The sequence below is a fragment of the Chaetura pelagica genome, unplaced genomic scaffold (genome assembly GCF_000747805.2).
Source record: "Chaetura pelagica isolate M959 unplaced genomic scaffold, ChaPel_1.0 scaffold90, whole genome shotgun sequence".
Taxonomy (NCBI): Eukaryota; Metazoa; Chordata; class Aves; order Apodiformes; family Apodidae; genus Chaetura; species Chaetura pelagica.
In genome coordinates, this window is record NW_009953496.1 from 1838701 (window position 1) to 1858696 (window position 19996).

At 39.5% G+C, this 19996-nt stretch overlaps 1 protein-coding gene across 1 annotated transcript in view; it reads left to right on the plus strand.

Annotated features, from left to right (window-relative positions):
* Positions 1-12598, plus strand: part of SMPDL3A (sphingomyelin phosphodiesterase, acid-like 3A) — a 14071-nt gene extending 1473 nt beyond the window's left edge. The window contains exons 2-8 of the mRNA XM_009999206.1: positions 1280-1493; positions 3006-3150; positions 6074-6170; positions 7406-7584; positions 8728-8908; positions 10830-10954; positions 12103-12598. Of these exons, the coding sequence (XP_009997508.1) occupies positions 1280-1493; positions 3006-3150; positions 6074-6170; positions 7406-7584; positions 8728-8908; positions 10830-10954; positions 12103-12414 (1253 nt within the window). The 3' untranslated portion in view covers positions 12415-12598. The remainder of the gene's footprint in view (positions 1-1279; positions 1494-3005; positions 3151-6073; positions 6171-7405; positions 7585-8727; positions 8909-10829; positions 10955-12102) is intronic.
* The last annotated feature ends 7398 nt before the right edge of the window (positions 12599-19996 follow it).

A 19996-nucleotide genomic window follows, 5' to 3' on the forward strand; every position in this document is an offset into this window, starting at 1 on the left:
CCGCCCGCTCCTCCTGCTGCCGGCGGGGCCCGGCGGCCGCCCGGGGTGTACGGGCCTGTGTCTCTCCGTCCCTCTCCGCACATGGGCTGCTGCGGTGCTAGTCCCTGTCCCAGCTTGCTGCAGCTTCAGGTGATGTCTAGATAAGTAAGCGTGGCTGTTCAGGTATGGGAGGTTGAGTGGGATCGATGTGTACACACACGTGTGCACGTCACACACACATGTACACGTACACACACACACTCACACGCTCTGCGAGGGCACCAAAATGGTTTCCATAGGATTTTCATTCCCTGTGACTCGTACATCCCTCGGACCAAACAGGACCAGCAGTGTCCGGGCATTTCTCTGTCTCCTGTTGGTAGGAGTAACCGTGTTGCACGTTTTGAAGATCGGTGCTGGCCTTTGCTTCCTGAAATAAAAATCCACAGGGTTCCATTCACGTGGTGCCTGCTCTGCCACGGGATGAGCATGTGACCTTGGGAAAAATCAATGTATATCTGTCCCGGTTTCACAAGTACCACCACATACACACCTGTGCCTTTTCCAAGTGCTTGCAAACTGACAGAGATAAACTGCTCTTATTTACATGAAGCTTAAGGGCTGGTAGTCTGATACAAGCTTAATTCATCTTGTTCACCATATTCATATACTTCTCAGCTCCTTTTTCCTTGCAGTGCTTAAGTAGCAGTGGCTGACAATGTGTCTCCCTGGAAAGTAGTGAGTAGGTAAGGCTGACACACATCTCTATGGTGAGAATCTCAGCCTCTTTGCTACTGTGGCTGCTGGGGAGAAGAGCTTTGAAATGTTTGCATGCATGCTGTTTCTTGCCTTTCTTTTCTAGGCTGTGATCTTCTGTAGTAACTCCCAGCTAGGGAAGATCTGGAAAAATAATTAAAATGCAACTCCATCTCTTTTCAGGTAGAGTGGAGAAGTCCTTCTATCACCTCAAGTCTCCAGTTTCCACATCGCTATTCATGAAAAGGACCTGATTTTCCAGTCCCTACCAGCTTCCTTTTTTTTCCCTGCTCAATAGCTTAAACCTATACTTCTGCTTCTGTTTTCAGGTTTTCTAAGCAGATTACATGAAGGAGTCCTGTCAGGAATGCAGAGCTCACCCACACTTATCAGTGGGCTAATCAACAATTTGTTAAGTTCTCCTTTTCAAAACTTGAAAGGGGAACAGCAGTAGGCAAACTGGAATAAACTTGGCATTACCCATGTATATCCAGTTCAAATGCAAATAATTCATTTTCTTTAATCTTTTGTTTTCTCAAAACAGGGCAGTTCTGGCACGTATCTGACCTACATTTAGATCCGACTTACCACATTACCCCTGATCGCACCAAAGTTTGTTCTTCTTCCAAAGGAGCCAATGCCTCTGACCCAGGCCCTTTCGGAGACTTTTTATGTGATTCTCCATATGAACTTATTTTGTCAGCCTTTGCGTTCATGAAGGATTCAAAACAGCAGGTTTCATTCATGATTTGGACAGGGTAGGTGTTCAAGTCACTCTTCAGTTAAAGCTTTTAACAGCTGGATAACCATATAGCGCAGTAATTCACAAGTTTATATTTGCACCAACAGATCTGAGTTCAGTATCTCACAAAGACTACTCTTAAATAGTCCCTTTAGTTGTCTGAATGGCTAATAAAGGGAAAGGCTGAGTGAGAATATATGACCTCAGGAACAGATTTCGATCTCTCTGATTGTTTCTGGATATTGTTGCATAGTTCATTGGGACATTTATCACATGATTGTGTTAATGTAAGTTAATAGATGTGGTGCAGGGAGGATGGGAAGTAGAAAAAACAAAAAGATCAGAGGAATAGCTGACTGGCATTAATTATTATGGGAGGTACTGGATTTTGTAGGTCTTAAGGTCATTAAATCTGAAGTACATCCCTTTTTAGAAAATACCTTTTAACTATATTTGGTTCTCTAAGATATAACTAGAATCTAGCAATGTGTATGTGTGTGTATATGTAAAGTGTTAAGTTACAATCCAGGTTCTGTGCCTGTATGAATTCTAGATCAGGGGCTATCGGGGCGATAATAACGTACATGCTGTCTCTTTCATTGCTATTATCACTGAGCTCCATGTTCTTCTAAAGGACGTGTGGTTTCACAGCCCCTCATTGCAGTATTTTCGATGTGTGTTGTCCCCTGCTGAGGAAGACATTTACTTTTCCTGTGCCAGATCTTCTTCATTAGAAAATGGGCATAATAATACTGCCTATCACACACAGGTGTTACCAGTGAGGCTTGTGTGCCTTAGTAGTGGGACTGGAGAAAGAAGTGTGAAACGGAGGCCTATGAGTAGTTTGATAGTACCATGCCCTGTTACTTTCTAGGAATTAATTTTAAAAATAGCATTAATTTACCCTTCTGGCATAGCAAAATTCTCCATTCAACCATCACTTGTTTTTCAATGGCACACATCAATGGATGATTTATCAGAGATACTAGTATCTTTCAGAATTTGTGAGAGCTAGTTTATCAATGACAGGGTCTTTTTTGCTGAAAAGGTTATATACATTTTGTCACTTATTTTTGCTGGGGGAAAGGTGTTATAAAATATGAGCATGTAAAGACAAGTGATTAATTTATTTCACTTACCTAATTGTACTTAATTTTCTACAGGGTGTTGTTATAAGGGGAAAAATAAATTGATAAGGTTATGCAGGTGACGGAAGGTATATAACCCAAACGGTACAGTAGCTCAAAACAATGAGGTTGAATTAATTTAATTTCTAAGGAATTTTAGTTATGATAAATGTGTAATATAGGATAAGCATTAGCCTGCTTGGTTTTGGTTTTGTTGTTTTGTTTGTTTGCTTTTTTTTGTTGTTAAGCCTTTACAGAGAGCATTTCAAGCAATTTATGTTTTTAATTAAAGGGTCTATAGTAGTACTACATCGAGAATGATGTAGATGTGTTTGCAGAATTTTTTTCCCTTCCTTATGTTGCTAATAAGCCTTTGTTAATAAAACCATCTCCTTTTCCAGAGATAGCCCTCCTCATGTTCCTGTAAAAGAACTCTCCACAAAGTTGGTGATTAGCATCATTGGTAATATGAGTTCTACAATTCGTCATTTCTTTCCAGATCTTCAGGTTTTCCCAGCCTTGGGCAATCATGACTACTGGCCACAGGTAAAACAAGTTAGAAATTTGTTTATGTGTCTTGTTGACTGTGTTCTTAACCCCTCAGAAAGCAGGCATGAAAAATAAGAATTAAATTTGGATAACTGTTATTCTGGAAAGAATATTCTGGAATTCTCCAGTTAGCATTCCAAATTACAAAAAAAGTTCTAATCAAGAACAAAAAGTACATCTTTCTGTGTTAAGGTACCCAAGCAAACATCGATGCCAGGTAAAATCTACATTACCTGAGGTCATGCAAATTTACTGCTAATTGTTTCTCATGGCTTAGAACACCAGGTCTCATTGTAGTTAATACACATTTATTTTTTCTTGCCATGTAAGTCATGCATGTGTGTACAATAACTGAATCTAGCAGAAATTGCATCCTTGATGGTTCTATGAGTCTGTTATAAGGCTCAAGGCCTACGGAAAGGCCTACTGGAAACCTGCTGAGATAACTGGATTTTTTTTACAGACTAGTGACAGAAATGTCTCATAGTTTTGCCAAGGGTATTAAAAATTATGTTTTTTCTCCCCTTATTGGGCACTGTACTGGATGTACTGGGTATGTGCTCTATTGCAGCTTTTTTACTTTCAGTGTTCTGTGAATATTGTTCTTGGCACAGCTAAAAATAAACAGTTGCTTCATGTGTCCTTTAAAGCATGTTGTGGGTTGATCTGGCAGCACGCAGGACTGAGAAGCAGATTCTGTCATTGGATCTGAGGGGATCAGAAGGGATGTGGAGCAGGTCAACTAAAGTATTTTGTTTGGAATGCCTAATGGGAATTCAGTAACACAAGACTTTTATTCCAGCTTTCTGTGTTATTCATTAGGCCTATCAGGATATATGTTGGTCTTACAGGTTATTGTAACATTGCCTGTGTCATTGCTGGAGATAGTGATTTGTCTCAGAAAGAGGAAAAGGAAATGTGAGAGACGAGCTAAACAAATCTTGGATATATGAGTGCACAAACCAAGATGTGATTTCAGTCTCTTGTGTTCTTACTCTGGTAGTACAGCCTCAGCTTGTCATATGCACTGACAGTGGGCCAGGTTGGTTCACCAGATCCACTGGTAACATATTTTGATAAATAACACTTTAACTGAAGTTTCACTTAGTATTTTGTTTTCATTTTGTAATAGTTGTCATTCAGCAGTCTCTTTTGATAATAGAAGAAAGAAACCCCAAACATACAGTAACCTTGTAGACAAATAATTTAGTGACATTTCCAACAAATACAGGTTTTGCTTGTAAAAAAATCTGAAGATAGAAAAAAGATGATCAGGAGGGTCAGGTGGGCAGCAAATAGTATTTTGAAGCAGGCTGCTGGTTGGAATAACTGTTCTAGTTTTCTCTGCACAAAACCACACAGGAGAGTTTCTGTGGTACTTTGCTGTGAAATGGCAGGCTTCATCCATGTGCAGAACTGGCATGCTTTCCTGTTACTGTTTGAAAAAGACCATCAGTGGAGGACCAGAAATTCTCCACTGTGGGGTCATTTCATGTTGTTGGAGTTTTTCCTGCTCTTGATTGCATTTCTGTTTTTCATATGGACATGCTTGGCAAATGTCCTGGAGACTGGGAGTAGTGTGGAGCAGGCTACACACCGTAGCTGTTCCAGAGCAGATGTAAAAGCTGCATGCTCACCATGCACCAAAAATGTTACTGCTTTCTGTTTTGTTCTGACCTGTCCTAACAATTTAATGGTCTTGGGTGATTTTTCTTTCAGAGCCTATTAAAAATACTACTCAGATTAATCAAGCATTGGAGTGCCTTTCAGATTGTATGTTATGACTTCAGTCTTTCTGCCTGGTCTTGTTTCACATCCTTGCCCCTGCTTAAAACAAACTCCCTAACTGCTGTATAAGCCGCAAGTTCACAGAGCACTGACTTGCCTTGTTCCAAACCACCTCCAGTCCATAGCATTGCGTCTTATCTGAGATCAGGTTTTGCTGTGTTTGTTAGTGACTGTTAACTCTGGCCAAGCTCATATGGCTCAAAGCTTTCTTAATAACTGGTATTTGTGCACTGCAAGCAACAAATGTCTGAACAGACTTCTGATTGCACTACTTCTAGACAGAGACTTAGTCCCCAAGATGCTAATTAGGTTTAGTTTCAAAGATCTTAAAAAGGTCAAATTTCATGTTTAAGAAAACATGCACTGTAGTACTTCTCCTATTTTTTGACCTCTCTTTTTTTCTTCTAGCACTAAAAGTCCAAGCAGATGTTTTAGGAAAGGCAAGGACAGGCTGGAATCTTCCTGTCAGGCATCAATGAGAACATGGCTCTTACCAGGCGTGGCACTTGGGCATGGCTTGGCTTAGACTGAAGGGTACTACAGTCCTAATTAGAGTCGGTGGGAGAAAACATTGACAAAGCTTTTTTATTATTTAAATGCTTTGTTACTAGAACTACAGGATATCTTGGAAATACTTGTGAAGTTCACTGGCCTGTTTCTGAGGGCTGTAGTGGAGTTTGGGGAAGCTACTATGAACTCCAACTTGCTTGAAAAATTCACCTTCTAAAGAAGAAGCTTATGTTCAAGCATTTTCTCCAAGAGACTTTATTTTTAGACTCTGACTCTTTAGTTTGTATATTTATTAATTTTGCAAGGTGCATGGTTTTCCACTCTACTGTGCTCCTAAGGTTTGAAATATTTCTGGCATTAGCTTATCAATGCATTAACAAGGCCACACTATCAGTTCTGACTAAGTTCAGGCATTTGTTCCTGATCAACAATACTGGATGTTCAGAAGTTTGTTTTTTTTTTCCTTTCTTGAGTTCTTCCTATTTTTTTCTTTTCTTGAGTTCCTCCTGATTCTGACTCATTGTGCTTACGTGTTATGCAAGAGGGCAGGAGGAGTGATTTAGTGACTTTTGTGTCTGTTTGTCTGAATAGTAGGACTTAGGCAGGTTCTGCTCTCTCACAGGATCAGCTTCCTGTAACTACCAGTGAAGTTTACAATGCTGTAGCAGATTTCTGGAAGCCTTGGCTAACTGATGAAGCAATCAGTACCTTCAGAAAAGGTAAAAGGTGCCAGTAATGCATTGTAAAGCTAGGGCTTAATGAACTCATGTTTCCATAGATTTGTCCCATTTGTTTAGCTAAGTCTTGTAGGGTGAATCAACACAATGGATTATCTTTAATTCTTCTACTGGAAGAAGTTACTTGTCAATTTGAATAGCAGTGCATATCTTCAGGGTACGTTTATTCTCTTCTGATGCAGTAATTACTGCTTCTTGTAACACGTACAGTATTACTGGCTTTGTACCAACGCATGTGAAATACTGCCTTCAAGACCTCATAATACTTTTTAGATAAAGGCATAAGATGCTCAAGAAGACATAAGTTTGATTGTAAAAAATTGATGAAATTTTGTTTCTGTTTTGATCCTGTATGTATTCAATATTTCACATTGCATAGGCATGTGATTATTGGTGATGATACAATTAATTGGATCATATTTGTGTCTAACTTACTAAACTGGGAGAATATTTATATCCTAATTAAGATTTTTCTTTTTAGCAAAGGACTGAAAATTTCAACCCAGTTTCCAATCCACTCAAACATTAGGGATTTTGAAGTTTAATTTGTGTTTTTGTGTCCTGAATGAGAAGGAACTCTGGGTAAGAGTGGAAGCAGAAACTCTTAATAAGAAAAATAAAACTCAAAGGGACAGACTTTAAGTTAAGGTATATTGTTATAGTTCTGTTACTATGGCTCCACTGAAGTCCATGAACTATAAAATTGCACCCATTGAAGAAGCTTCATATGTCATGGGGAGTTTTAGGAACTTGGATTAAAAACATGGTCTTTACTTTTCGTTAGATTCCAGTCTCAATTGACATGACTTTCAAAGTATAGGTCTACTAAACTCAAACAGTTCTTCCTGGAGGAACCTGTATGTTTTCAGTATTTCAGGAAGAATGGACTTATTATCAATTACTGCATTTCGCAGTGTGGAAGAAATGTTACAGGGCACTTTTTGTGTGTCAGTTGGATAATTGCATCTGAGAACTGGCAAATAAACACAAAGACAATTAAAGGCAAGAATTCATAAAAAGTTCAGTGTCAACTTCTTCTAGAATGTTGCTGAAAACAAAATGTAAAGATTTTCTGTTTTGATAAGGCTTGAATAGACACGCCGTATTCTATTTTGTTAGAAAGAGTAAGGCTATATTTTTTCAGTGCTGTACATTAATTCTAAAGTTGTGCTTTGAAGCCTTTCATTTTTCAGATGATCTTGGTCTTATTTTCACAGGTGGCTTCTACACACAGCTGTTTGGATCCAGTGGTAGCTCTCAACCACTCAGGATAATCAGTCTGAACACAAATTTGTATTACGGCCCCAACAGTGTAACTGTGAATATCACTGACCCAGCCCACCAGTTTGCCTGGCTGGAGGGAGTACTAGAAACCTCTTTGCAAAAGAATGAAAAGGTAAGGGCTGTGAACAGAACCCATCCGCATTATATGTTTAAACTTTGAAAAGAAAAAAAAAAGCAGTAAGAAGTAGAGACAAAAAAATATAAACATGATTCTAGAAGAATATTAATGCTGCCAAAGCTACTGCAAAATCAGTAATTCATTTTTAAATAATTCTTCCTTGAATATGCACACTGTGTGACAAAAAGTAATAATAGAGTTGAATGCAGTTTCTCAAGTTATACGGTAAAATACCTTTTATTTCCGATGATGTAAAATACTGTAGAAGCCAGGAGGAGAATGCTTAATACTTTCACTTTTATTTCTGATTCTTTTTACTCTTAGCTTTCCATTTTAAAATGTGCAAAAAATGAGACAAAAGTTAGCATAATTCTTTTACATTTTGATGTAATTAGAAGTATCAAAAACAGAAAGGAGTTTGTCAGATGTAAAACTTAGCCAGCTGCAGCAGTTGCTCAGATTCGAGTGTTATAATAAATTGGATTACAATACTCAGGTTTTAAAGTAAGGTTATAAATTGTTGGCTTATATTTGATTGATTGGTGTGGGGATTGGATGGTGTTTAATTTGAAACATGTTTACATTTTGCTAGGGTGTTGTAATTTTAAAAAAGCTATATTACAGTCAGGAGAAAGGAGAGACTTCCCTTCCGCATAAAACCCTGCAGCATATTACAGGGTGTGTGCAGCTGGAACCATGTCTCAACCTCAGAGGGATTTTAACTCATGTTCTTCCATGTTCTTAGTGGCTCTCTAACCATGCAGGCCCTATAAAATTCCAACATAAGTTTCTCTTACAGTTCCCTCGAGATGCCAGATAATAAGTCCTGCCATAGTAACTTATTTTTTAATTCAAAATAATTGATCACATTTTCCTTTGTCATAAAATCACACATAGGTTAATTGGAACTTTTGTCCAAAGAATATACTGAATTCACCAGAAAAGAATCTATTTATTTTTTGTTATTATGAATTTAAATATTTTTACTCTTTGTGTTTTGTATTACCAAACTGTTGTGATTTTTAGCTTTCAGAATGGCATTTATTACCAAATTGTGGTAGCCATTTATGAGTTAGAGCTAAAAGTGTAAGTTTCAAATAAAGATGCTAATTGTGCTTTCTGTATCTGATTTCTTAGGTATATATAATAGGACATGTACCCATAGGATACTTGCCATATGCAAGGAATACTACAGCTATCAGGGAATATTACAATGAGAGACTGGTAACGATTTTTCGCAAATACAGTAGCGTTATTGCTGGGCAGTTTTTTGGACATACACATAGAGATAGTATCATGGTACTCCTGGATGAAGAAGGTAATGGTGCATGTTGAATCCTTCATCTTTTTCTTCCTGATTAAAAGCAAATTAGTGCTTTCTTGCCTGTTCTTACCAGTCAGCCTTTGTAATAAATAATTGAAAAAGGAAATTTGGAAACACTGCTTTTTATCTTCAAGAGTTCAAGCCTCACATAGTCCCAGGTTTTTTTCCAAAGAGAACCTTGCAAGGCAGACTGTCTTTTTTTGTTGAAGTCAGAAGAGACTCCCCAGGCTTCCTTTTTTGTTTTTTTAATTAATGCTTATGCCTAGACAAGAATTTCTAGTCTTTCCTCTCTGCTCTCTCAGTGACACGGGCAAATTATACTAGCCAGTTGCTGTTGTGTAATGTGTCAGAGAGAATGTTCTCAGGCCACCTAGACATGCTCTATGTTCTTGTGTTTCCTGCATCATTACTGTGCCTCTCTGCTGAGTTCCCTGCTGCTTCAAAGTTAATTAAGATAAGGGTAAGCAGGAGGCAGGGGAAATAAAGGCTCTCTGCCTGTTGCATCTCTTAGATCAGCTAATTTCCCTTCAAGAAAAGCACCCAGGTTTGAATTATTTTTTTTTATTGCTTTGAAATCCCTTAGTTTTATGCATGAGGATGTCCATATGGAGCACTCTCAACATCTCTTACTGAAGAACTCTGAGAGCTTAAATATTTGTGTCTGTACCATAGAACAGTGAGAGTTCTGTTGCTTTGGTTTATGTAAAATACCCAAATATGAATTGGCTTTTTGTCTTTGTTTTATATGAACTCGTAAAAGAAATGCCCAAAATGCTGAATAACAATATTCTAAATAATTTACCTTTTTATATCGCATTATCATGGAATTAATCTCCAGTAAAAAGAAAAAGGAATCCAGCCCTAATGGAAGAACTGGCTTTTACATTTTTTTAAATGGTATTCAAGGCAGTCTTATGCCTACACATTTTTTACCTTGGCCCATTTGTGCATGAAATCATTACCTCTGTTGCCAGTTTTTCAGACTGATTTTATCTTGTCATTACAGTTTGCATGCGCAAGTAACTGCTTTGAAAAATAATTTTGCATCTTTTGACAAAATTCAAACAATGAAACAGCATGTAGCTAAATACTGTTTGTGTTGATCTGTGCAGTTTTAGGCTGTCTTCTACTCATGCCATTTTCCTCTCTAACAAAATTTCACAGTTCAAGATGAATGTAATCTTGTAGCCAACACCAGTGTGCTGAGCTCAGTTTTATCTTCTCCACAAGAATGTACTGATATCCAAGCTTTCAAAGCTTCTGCTCATACGTGGAGACCAACCTTGTGATTTCACTGCTGTTGTCAGAGAAAGGAATAGTTGCAGATTCTTATTTGTTCAGCTGAGAAGCTCTCAATATACTTACCTTTGTATTATGTCTAATTAAATCCCGTGTACATCCTCATGTTTCAGTTGCTGTAAAGATCAGTATTCACATAGTATGTGCTGGTCTAGTCTAGGTGAATGAAGTCAGGATCAAGTGATGGTACCCAGGTGTTCCTAATAACATCATAAATGCGTAAAGAAAAAAACCCAACATATAAAATGACATGGAATATGTATCATGGAGACAACATCTAAAAGTTTTTCATATTTCTTCAGTAGAAATACAAAAAAAACGGAGACCTTGCATGTAGGCAAGACCATTTTGAACAGGTAGTTGCACTGGTGGGAGGCCTCTAGTATAGACAAAATTAACACAGGAACGGGCACTGTGGTATTTAACACAGGTTTTGGTCTATCCAGTGGAATTATAGAAGGTGTTCATAGGGACAGAGCTAATCCAGGGAAAAAAAATGCTAGTGTACCTAAGCCAGTCCCACTGGTTCTTGCTGCGTTGGTTCTCTACAAAAACATTTGTTTGAGAAATACATTTTTGAAAGGAAACTGTTTCATCACCTTCCCTCTTCCTGCAGAAAAGCCAGTGAATTCCTTGTTTGTAGCACCTGCTGTAACCCCAGTGAAGAATGTATGGCAAATGGAGTCTAATAACCCTGGTGTTAGGTTGTATCAATATGATCTTCTTGATTATAGCTTGCTGGTAAGTATTATAAAGCATTGTTTAAGACTTTAAATATAGCATCAAAAATTACAATGAGATGTCAGCCTTTGTTGTTTTAGGGTTCTTGGTGGAATTTGGGTGCTTACTCTTATTTTTCTTTCTGAGCAGAGGAAAGGAAATCTGAAAGTGAACTTGGGTCAGTTTTTCCTGTGCCTGCAGGACTACCCAATACTTCTTCTGTATGGATATTCTTACTACTTAGAATCAAAGACAATCTGAAATGTTCTGGGCAGAACCCTAAAACTATTTTCAGGGAGTTCTGCAACAGTGGAAAAGTCCTGGACTTGTTTACATAACAATGTTGTTTGCTGGTGATTGCCTAAGCTTTGAGATGCAGTCCATGGAATGCTTCTAAAAGGTGTAGAAAAGCAGATGAAGAAAAGCAGTTTTAACCCATGTGATCTCTTTCATAATTATGCGCCTTCCTATGTAGAGTTTATAATTTTTTATAAGAAATGGTAGATAAATTTAGAAGGGAAGAAGTATAATACTTCTATTCTGTAGTCTCGTGTGGCTTTCGGAGATAAAGTCAATCCCATATAATTATTTTGGCTTTGAATGACTTGAATATTCTCTCTGTAGTTCAGTGTAGAATCTCGATCTCGGTCAGTGACAATGCGTCCTGCAGCTTGACCATGACTGGGGTTTCTCTTTGGAGACCTATGCTAGTATAGGCTGCTTGTTTCTTGTGAAGATACCACTCCTGCATCTCCATCTCTTCCTTTCCCTTAAATTCTCCCTGGGCAGTTCTTTTTTTGTCCATTCTGCCCTTCAAGCGGTGTTGGCAGAAAAGAAGCTTCTGGTTCTCAGCCCTTTGCCCCAGTGCTAGAGCATGCACAAGTACAGTGGAGTTTGGTTTACTGTTTGGACTTGGAAGGACCTCTAACACTGCCCCTGCTGCCTTTTGAGACTCCTTTTCTTCTCCTCCCCATCCCCCCACCATTACTGCACTGCAAGTACCAGCTTTGGGTGTAAGCCCAGCTCTTGGGGTGGGACGTGACCTTCTATTCAGTTGTGAATAATGAGGAGTGACAGCTTCCTAATCAATGTATCACTCTAGAGACTTAATGAAGCAGGGAAGAAAGCAATACAGCCGTGCCTATTTTTTTTTCTTCTTTTAACTGTAGGATCTTTGGCAGTTTTACTTGGACCTCAGAGATGCCAACAAGAAAAATGAATCAAACTGGAAATTAGAATACATTCTGACTAAAGCTTACGGCATTGAAGACTTGAAGCCAGAAAGCCTATATGCAATGGCCAAGCAGTTGTCTATGCCACACAGCACATTATTTGAGAAATATTACAGTAACTTCATTGTGAGTTATGACAAAACCATTGTCTGTGAAGAGGGGTGCAAGATCTGCCAAATCTGTGCAATCCAATATTTGGATTACTCCTCATACACAGATTGTATCAATCGGGAAGCAACATGGATATGAAGCCTCTGTGAAATGTATGCTGATACTGACTTTAGCCTGTGATTTAAAGAACCTGCTCATTCTTTTGCTCAAGCACTGACATGCTGACAGAGAGCCGGTTGGACTGATCTGAATTTCAGGAAAGCAATAAATCTCCCTAGATCTTTCTTCTTGTAAACATGTTTTCCTTCCACATCTAAATAAAAGTCTCTTGGCTATGTAGTACTGGCTAGGTACTTAACTGTTGTTTCAAGTGTCCTGTACCCTCAGTAACAGCCATCCCTGAATGTGGGAATAGAAGTTACTCAGTTCTTTGGAAATCCAAGTTTCTTTTCTCAGGGTGGGTAAATGTAGGCAAATGCCATTTCAGGCATGGGATTTGTATGGGGGCAGGATTCAACCATCTGCTGTCACAATTTGCAAACTGAAATCTGAAAAAGCCACATTTGCTGAGACTGGAATGCAGTTATGTTGTTGATACAGTGCCAGTATTAGGTATCTCCCTGTGCCAAGTTTCTTTTTCCTTCTTAACCCATTAAACCCACCTCTGTTTCGGGGCATATTCTAAGAACAGCATGAATATGACTTGATGGAACACAAACCTCCATCATGTAAATTTTTAAGTTTTTTTTCTTATGATTGAACTATGTACATTGGTACTGTTATAAAGCAGTCCCCTGGTACGAGACTTTGAAGCAGATGATAAATTAGGTTTAAACTGATCAGCATAACTAGTTAAAACAGCATAAACATTCTCTGTGCAGCACAGGTAAACATGCACTTGTCATGGTGTTTCTCAGGTTTCTAGTTTTCAAAGAGCAGTCTAGTACTTAATGTGAAGATTAGAACATGTATGAATTTACAGCTGCACAAACAATTCCTCTTGTGGTTAAATGTGTGCACAAGATTATAATTTTAATGTGTCCATTTATTTAGTGTGTATAACTGAGAAGGACCTTCACCCATTTTTCTGTCACATCAAGAGCTATACTTTTGGAACCTTGGGTCCATGTTATACCATATAAGACCCTACTCTACATAATATTCCAGAGTAACTGCAGCTGTAGAAGTAGTTACGAGACCAATCCAATTGCTAACTGTTTATTTTTATGAGATTAAGGGGTTTACTGTAGCAATTGAGAAATTTTAAGGTTTTGTTTCCACCCAAGCTTGAAATACTTAGCAAAATATTTCTGGACAAATTTTCTTAAGTCTTCACAACTGTAGATGCAAATATCTCAGATTTGTCATGCATCAGTTACCTGTGGAGGAAGTGGTTGGTTTGTTAAATTTGCATTCAGAAACAAATCCTCCAGTGACACTACTGTTTAGAAATGCCGGTAATAATGCTCAGGACAAAGTCCTGTATTTTAGAGTCTGCTTGGAGAAGGTATGGTGGGCATGTCAACTTTTTAGAGCTGTCTGCTCTGACTGATCTCAAATATATCTGAATATGTAAATAACTTGAATTAACGTGGGTTCTGTAGAGAATGTGACTGTGAGGAAGTATCAGAAAGTTTCAGTGATAAAAGCTGATGAATCCCTCTGTGTTGGATGTGTTTCTTGGTTATGTTTCTTGTGCATTTGTTCATTTTAAAATGCCTGTGTTACCAGTATCTCTTCTGCAAGGGCAAGCAAGTAAAGTTGTAGGCAGATAGCGTAAGGGAAATTGCAGCTAATAGAATAGCTGAGCTTCCTTCTATTTGCCAGATGGGTTTTTTTCAATTCAGTCTTGTACTTTGAACAACTGTCTCTTTCCTCATTCTGGTTTGCTCCTGAGTTCTGTTTGAGCTTCATACATACCAGACATCCTGGAAGCCTTATAAAAATTATCTAGTTGTATTCTTCCAGTAAGTACTTCTTTATTGCTAAACGTCAGGGAGAGCTGATCCACATGGCAGATTAATAGCCATAGAACTCTAGGAAGCTGCTGATTGCTTGTTTGGCATCTTGCTTCCTAGACTTTTATATTTTTTCTGTGTGTGTCAGTAGATGTTATTTAGTGAGTATAACCAATAAATGTCTAAATAGCAAGCTGTGATTCAGACATACTGGTTTTTAATCAGAACTTCAACTGAAGGCAGGAGTTGGGTGGCCTCAGCCAAAGGAGTTGTTTTTGTTTCAGCCAGAGGAATGTATCCACCTGAGTTAGATTTAGCCAGGGTATATCCTCCAAAATACACCCTGTAATGCAGGCTAGCATTCTCTGCTTCTCCTGTGTGTAGCTATACTCGTGCAAGCACAAGCAGAACTGGCTGAGGAGGATCCAGGAGTATGTTTGACTGCCTCATCTTTTAATTCAGACATAAACCAGGAAGAGAGCTTCTAGGAATGTTGCACTGTGGAAAAAACATGAGTAAATCACATTAATAACGTGATAGAACTTGATGAAAATCAACAAGGGCAAGTGTAGAATCTTGCATCTGGGGGAGAACAACCCTGTGTACCAGCACAGATTGGGGGCTGACGTGCTGGAGAGCAGTGTAGGAGAAAGGGCCCTGGGAGTCCTGGTGGACAGGAGGAATACCTTGAGCCAGCAATGTGCCCTTGTAGCCAAGAAGGCCAATGGCATCCTGGGGTGTATTAGGGTGTGGTTGGTAGGTCAAGGGAGGTTCTCCTCCCCCTCTATTCTGTCTTGGTGAGGTGGCGTCTGGAATATTGTGTCCGGTTCTGGGCCCCTCGGTTCAAGGACAGGGAACTGCTTGAAAAGAGTCCAGAGCAGAGCCACAAAAATTATTAAGGGAGTGGAACATCTCCCTTATGAGGAAAGGCTGAAGGAGCTGGGTCTCTTGCTTGGAGAGGAGGAGTCTGAGGGGTGAACCTCACCAGTGTTTGCAAATATGTTAAGGGGGAGTGTCAGGAGGACAGAGCCAGGCTTTTTACAGTAATGTCCAGTGATAGGACAAGGGGCAATGGGTGCAAACTGGAACATAGGAGGTTCCTTGTAAACATCAGAAAAAACTTCTTTCCTGTGAGAGTGACAGAGCACTGGAACAGGCTGCCCAGAGAGGTTGTGGAGTCTCCTTTGCTAGAGACATTCAAAACCCACCTGGACACGTTCCTGTGTGATGTGCTCTGGGTGACCCTGCTCTGGCAGGGGGGGTGGACTAGATGATCTTTCGAGGTCCCTTCCAACCCCTAAGATCCTGTGATTCTGTGATAGCACATGGGGGTAAGCAGATATAGAGGACACCCATGGTGTTTTTCTTTCAAGTTCCTCCTTCCATTCCTTTATGGATCTCAGGTTGTTCTAAAGGTAAGTTATCCTTTCCCAACTTAAGCTTTTTAAAAGAATCATAGAGAATGCCAAAGTGGCATGACCTGATAGTTACTCCTGTAGACCAGATTCCCGTTTCACTTTTCATATTGTGTTTTGTGGCCCCATCTTGAATGAAGGATTAGGGGGTGTATTTGACAGAAAGACAAATTACACCACCTAGTGGATGGAGTAAAAAGCTCTTCATTTATCTACAGTTAAACTTGAGGCATATAAACAAGGAGAGTAATTTCTCAAATATTCTAGGATTTAACTTCCAGTTTCTGAAGGTAAGTAGTTTTTGAAGGAAGTAACTGCTACTTCTTTGTTGCAGTACTGCCGGGTGGCACACCTTCTCTGGGTATTACAAAGTTGCTGGCTCCCAGACAGTGTGTCACCTGATGGACTCTGAACCTGGCAGTAGATTCAGCCTCAGCTCACATGGAGGGATGAATAGGAGCCTACAAAAGGGATCCTCAGGATCCGCATCCAGGGAAGAACAAGAGTCTACAAAAGGGATCCTCAGAGCCCAGCTCAGCTAGCCAGCAGAAAAGGGATGTGACAGAAAACAACTATTTATCCCTAAGTAGGTTGGTGTCTCATTCCAATTAGTTTCAGTGCTTTAATTCTCTCCTAGAGTCAACTGTCTGAGCTTTTGTCTACATTAACAGGTACTGCAGCCTTCTTGAACAGGAGAGTTGGTGCTGTGGAGGTATGTGACTGCTGCACATTTCATTAGCAGTTGGAGGATGTTGGATGTGCCTTTGAAGTGCAGCTGCCAACTGTGTTACATCTGAAAGAGCACTCCCCTGCATGAATAAAAGCACAATAAGTGGGGATGATCAGTAAACTCTGTTCACAGGTGTGCTCCTGATCCAAACTAAAGTGAAGGTGCACCCAGAGATGTGTTAATTGTTTTAGATTAGGTCTCTAGGTACCATCTAGACGTGATCTCATAATTTCTGTTGCTTTTCAATTTCCAGCCCGAATAAACAGAAATGACTGGAGGAGATGGGCAGGGAGTGAGCATATTCATAAAAATGAAGTGACGAACTGTCATTGCCTGAAGACAGAAGTAGGTGACTAGGTACATGTAGTCCCTAGTGGTCTGTTTCCCATGTTGACAAATTATGATGAGTGCACAGCATCTTCAAGGGTAAGTATCTAGTTTAACACTGTCATGCAAGTTCCCTCTTTGGAAACAGCAGTCTCAAGAAGATGTCACATCAGTCTATGAGTAAAACCTCTTGGAAGTCCCTCTTATGCCCAGTCAAGAGGAACTCTGACAATGTTCAATGAAGACTGTAGCAGTCTAAACAGGATTAATTGCTTTCCTTCCTTATCTGCTTACCTTTTCCAACAAAAAAATACTGCCTGAGATAATTAATTTGTCATCTGTCAGCTGAAGCCTTATTATTCTGCTGGGGAACATCATACCTAGGAATTCTGCCAGTTTTGTTATATGCTGGTCTGCAGAGAAGCCTAGTTAAAATGAATATTGTTTCATCCTCTGTGTGAAGTACCACAGCTTTAGAAATTCAAAGAAAACACAGAGAAAAAAATAACCAAACCTGTTAACCATCGTATGTGTGCTTAGTTTCTGACAGTTGTGGGAATGGCGAAGGCACTACTGTACTGAATGAACCTTGCCAGTGTGGTACTGAACGCTACATCAAAAGTAGGTATCAGGAGAGCAGTCACAAGGAGGATAGAACATGCAGCAGGTGGATAACTGAGACCATAACAAGGGAATGACTTAAAAAATGTTGAAAAAAGCCCACTGGAAGTGTGGCCAACTCCAGTCCTAAGCACTTCGTGAAGCAGTGGAAAGAGTGGTGCTAATGCGCTTACAGATGTGGACAAATTACAGCTTTTCAAGTGGAACTTAATGTTGCCTTCAGTGGTAGAGCTACATTGATAAAGTTTCAGGAAAATTCTTTCTATTACCTGCATTTCTATCAAGCTGTGATTTGAATCTGGCTGTCAAATGTGTTGCAGCTAATTACTAAAATACTACTCCATCATGTCTTCCAGCTTTCATTGGGTATGAAAATTTGACACTCTGTTCTTGTACCCTATAAAGCCCCTATTGGATTTTAAAGCAGCCGCTCAGACATAATGAATAATTAAGCTGGAGAAACTGCAGATGGGGAGCTGGGCAAAAAAGGTTTTTCCCATCCTGACTTTTCAGTATTTCCCACTGGAATAAAACAAAGACCTAGTTGAGGTTTTATGCAGGGAAATACGCAAAGTGGGGATTTGCACCTGAGCCTTCCAGCTTCCCCTTCAGGCACTTACTGTGCATCTGTTGTGGTGCTGATTGTGCTTTCTCCTTCTACCCTGGAACTGAACAACTCTCTAAATTAAAATTTTAATTGGAACTGTTAAATTTGTATAACAATTTCTGATAATGACAGAGCATTTCCCACTGGAAAACGTTAAGGAAGTTCTCCCACATGATAAAAAGTTGGCCTGTCCAACACTGTGCATGCCAATGGATACACTGCAGAAGCTTTTGTCCTATATAATCTATGATTTTTGATAGTTCATGTGGCCCAGATGTTCAGCTGGTAAAAACTGACTTTGGAGCACTGACATTAGTGAAGCAGGGGATTCATTATTAAAGTAATGAATAATCCTACTTGAGATTCAAGAATGGGTTTTCAAAATTAGCTAAGAAATATTTCTGTCTGACATAACGCAGTCCCACCTGGAACCGAAGAAGCAGACTCAGGTAGCAGTAGTATAGCAACTGTATGAGTATACTGCTTTTCCTGGAATAATTCCCCTATAGCCTAGAGTGACCTGATAACACAGCTATCCTGCTTCCTCTTCCAAGCTACCCTGGATGCTTGCCTGTATACATTGATTTATGACACATAAATACATACTGACATATTAAAGCGTACAAACCCAAATGAATTGTGCTCCCAGGTCTTCTGGTTTGATGATTGTTGGCTATATAGATGGAAAACCCTTATGAAGTGTTTCTAGGAAAGTGGGGCACTCTGCATCTTCTGGATTTTGGAGTTTCCAAGACAATTTAATATGCCTAAGACTGCTAAAGGATTGCAGTTTCTCTAGGCTCTTGCATAAGCCTAATTCAACCTAAAATCTTCAGTGTTCAGTCTAGCAGGATCTTTCTCCAAGTGGGAGTGCTGATCAAAGCATGTAGTTGTGTCACTCAAAATACAGGCAGAAAGACTTTTCTTCCAGATGGGTAGGGCATGCTGCTCTGGCTTTTTTATGCCTTATAAAATTGGAAGCATCAATTTTTAGACACTTCGAAAAGCCTTCCCTGGCCAACTTCTCATTCCTATTTTCTTGGATGTTTCAGGCAGAGTGTGTCCCATATATTAGAATATTTACACCTATGAAAACTGCCATCTGCCACAAAACATTTTTTAAACCAGTTGAAACTTGAGACTTTGGTAAAATATCCTGGTAAAAGATTGTGATGTTCTTGCAGCTGATTGCAATGAAGCGTGTATTTTACCTAACTTTAATTGAGTCACTGTGAAGAACATTTTAACTTAGTCTCACAGGAGGGGATATTTGATGTTGTTTTTACATCAACCTAGCTGAAACCGTCCAACATTTCTAACAGACTTTGTTGATAGCTAACAAGACATGTTTCAAGCTGTCAGTTCTTAACAAATGTCTCCTCATTTGTTTTTATGTTTTTAATTTTATTTATTTTTTTTTAAATCTAATTGAAAGTATTTATACAGCACTTGATATTCTAGACAGGCACAGTATTTTGCTCAGAATAATTGCCAGTGTACAATGGAGATCTTTTCTATAGTATTTTTTGTGTTTCTCCCCTCCTCCAATCCTCATCCCTGGCCAAAGCAAATTTCTGCTACGTAGTGTCAAAAAACCATAGCAACTATCTTGTGACAGAGCTGAGGAGGTTTTGTTCTGCAGAGGACTCATTAATCACTTATATTGCCACCAGCCCACAGTCCCATCCAATGTGATTCTGGGAATTTTCAGCTGAAAACTTCTGCTAAATATTTGTATGGGTGAAGCATTCCTCTCAGGGTGACCCATGGGGAAAGCAGAGTGTGTTATTTGTAGGATGTGTGGCCATGTGAGGTTCTCAGGATGGATGAAGAGATTACTATTACCAGGAGATGGGACTTTTGTCTTCAGTCCAGCCAGGGGAAGGCAGAGCAGGAGCAGGGAGCCTGCCTGGGAAGTGGGTAGGAGACAGGCTGGTGGAGCAGCAGGGACAGCAGACCCCACTTAGCAGGCAGCCAACCATGTTTAGTGGGCTCGTTAGGGCCTGCATCCAAGCAGTTTTCCATCAAGTGTGGGTGCTAGTACTGGAGACCTGCTGATTGC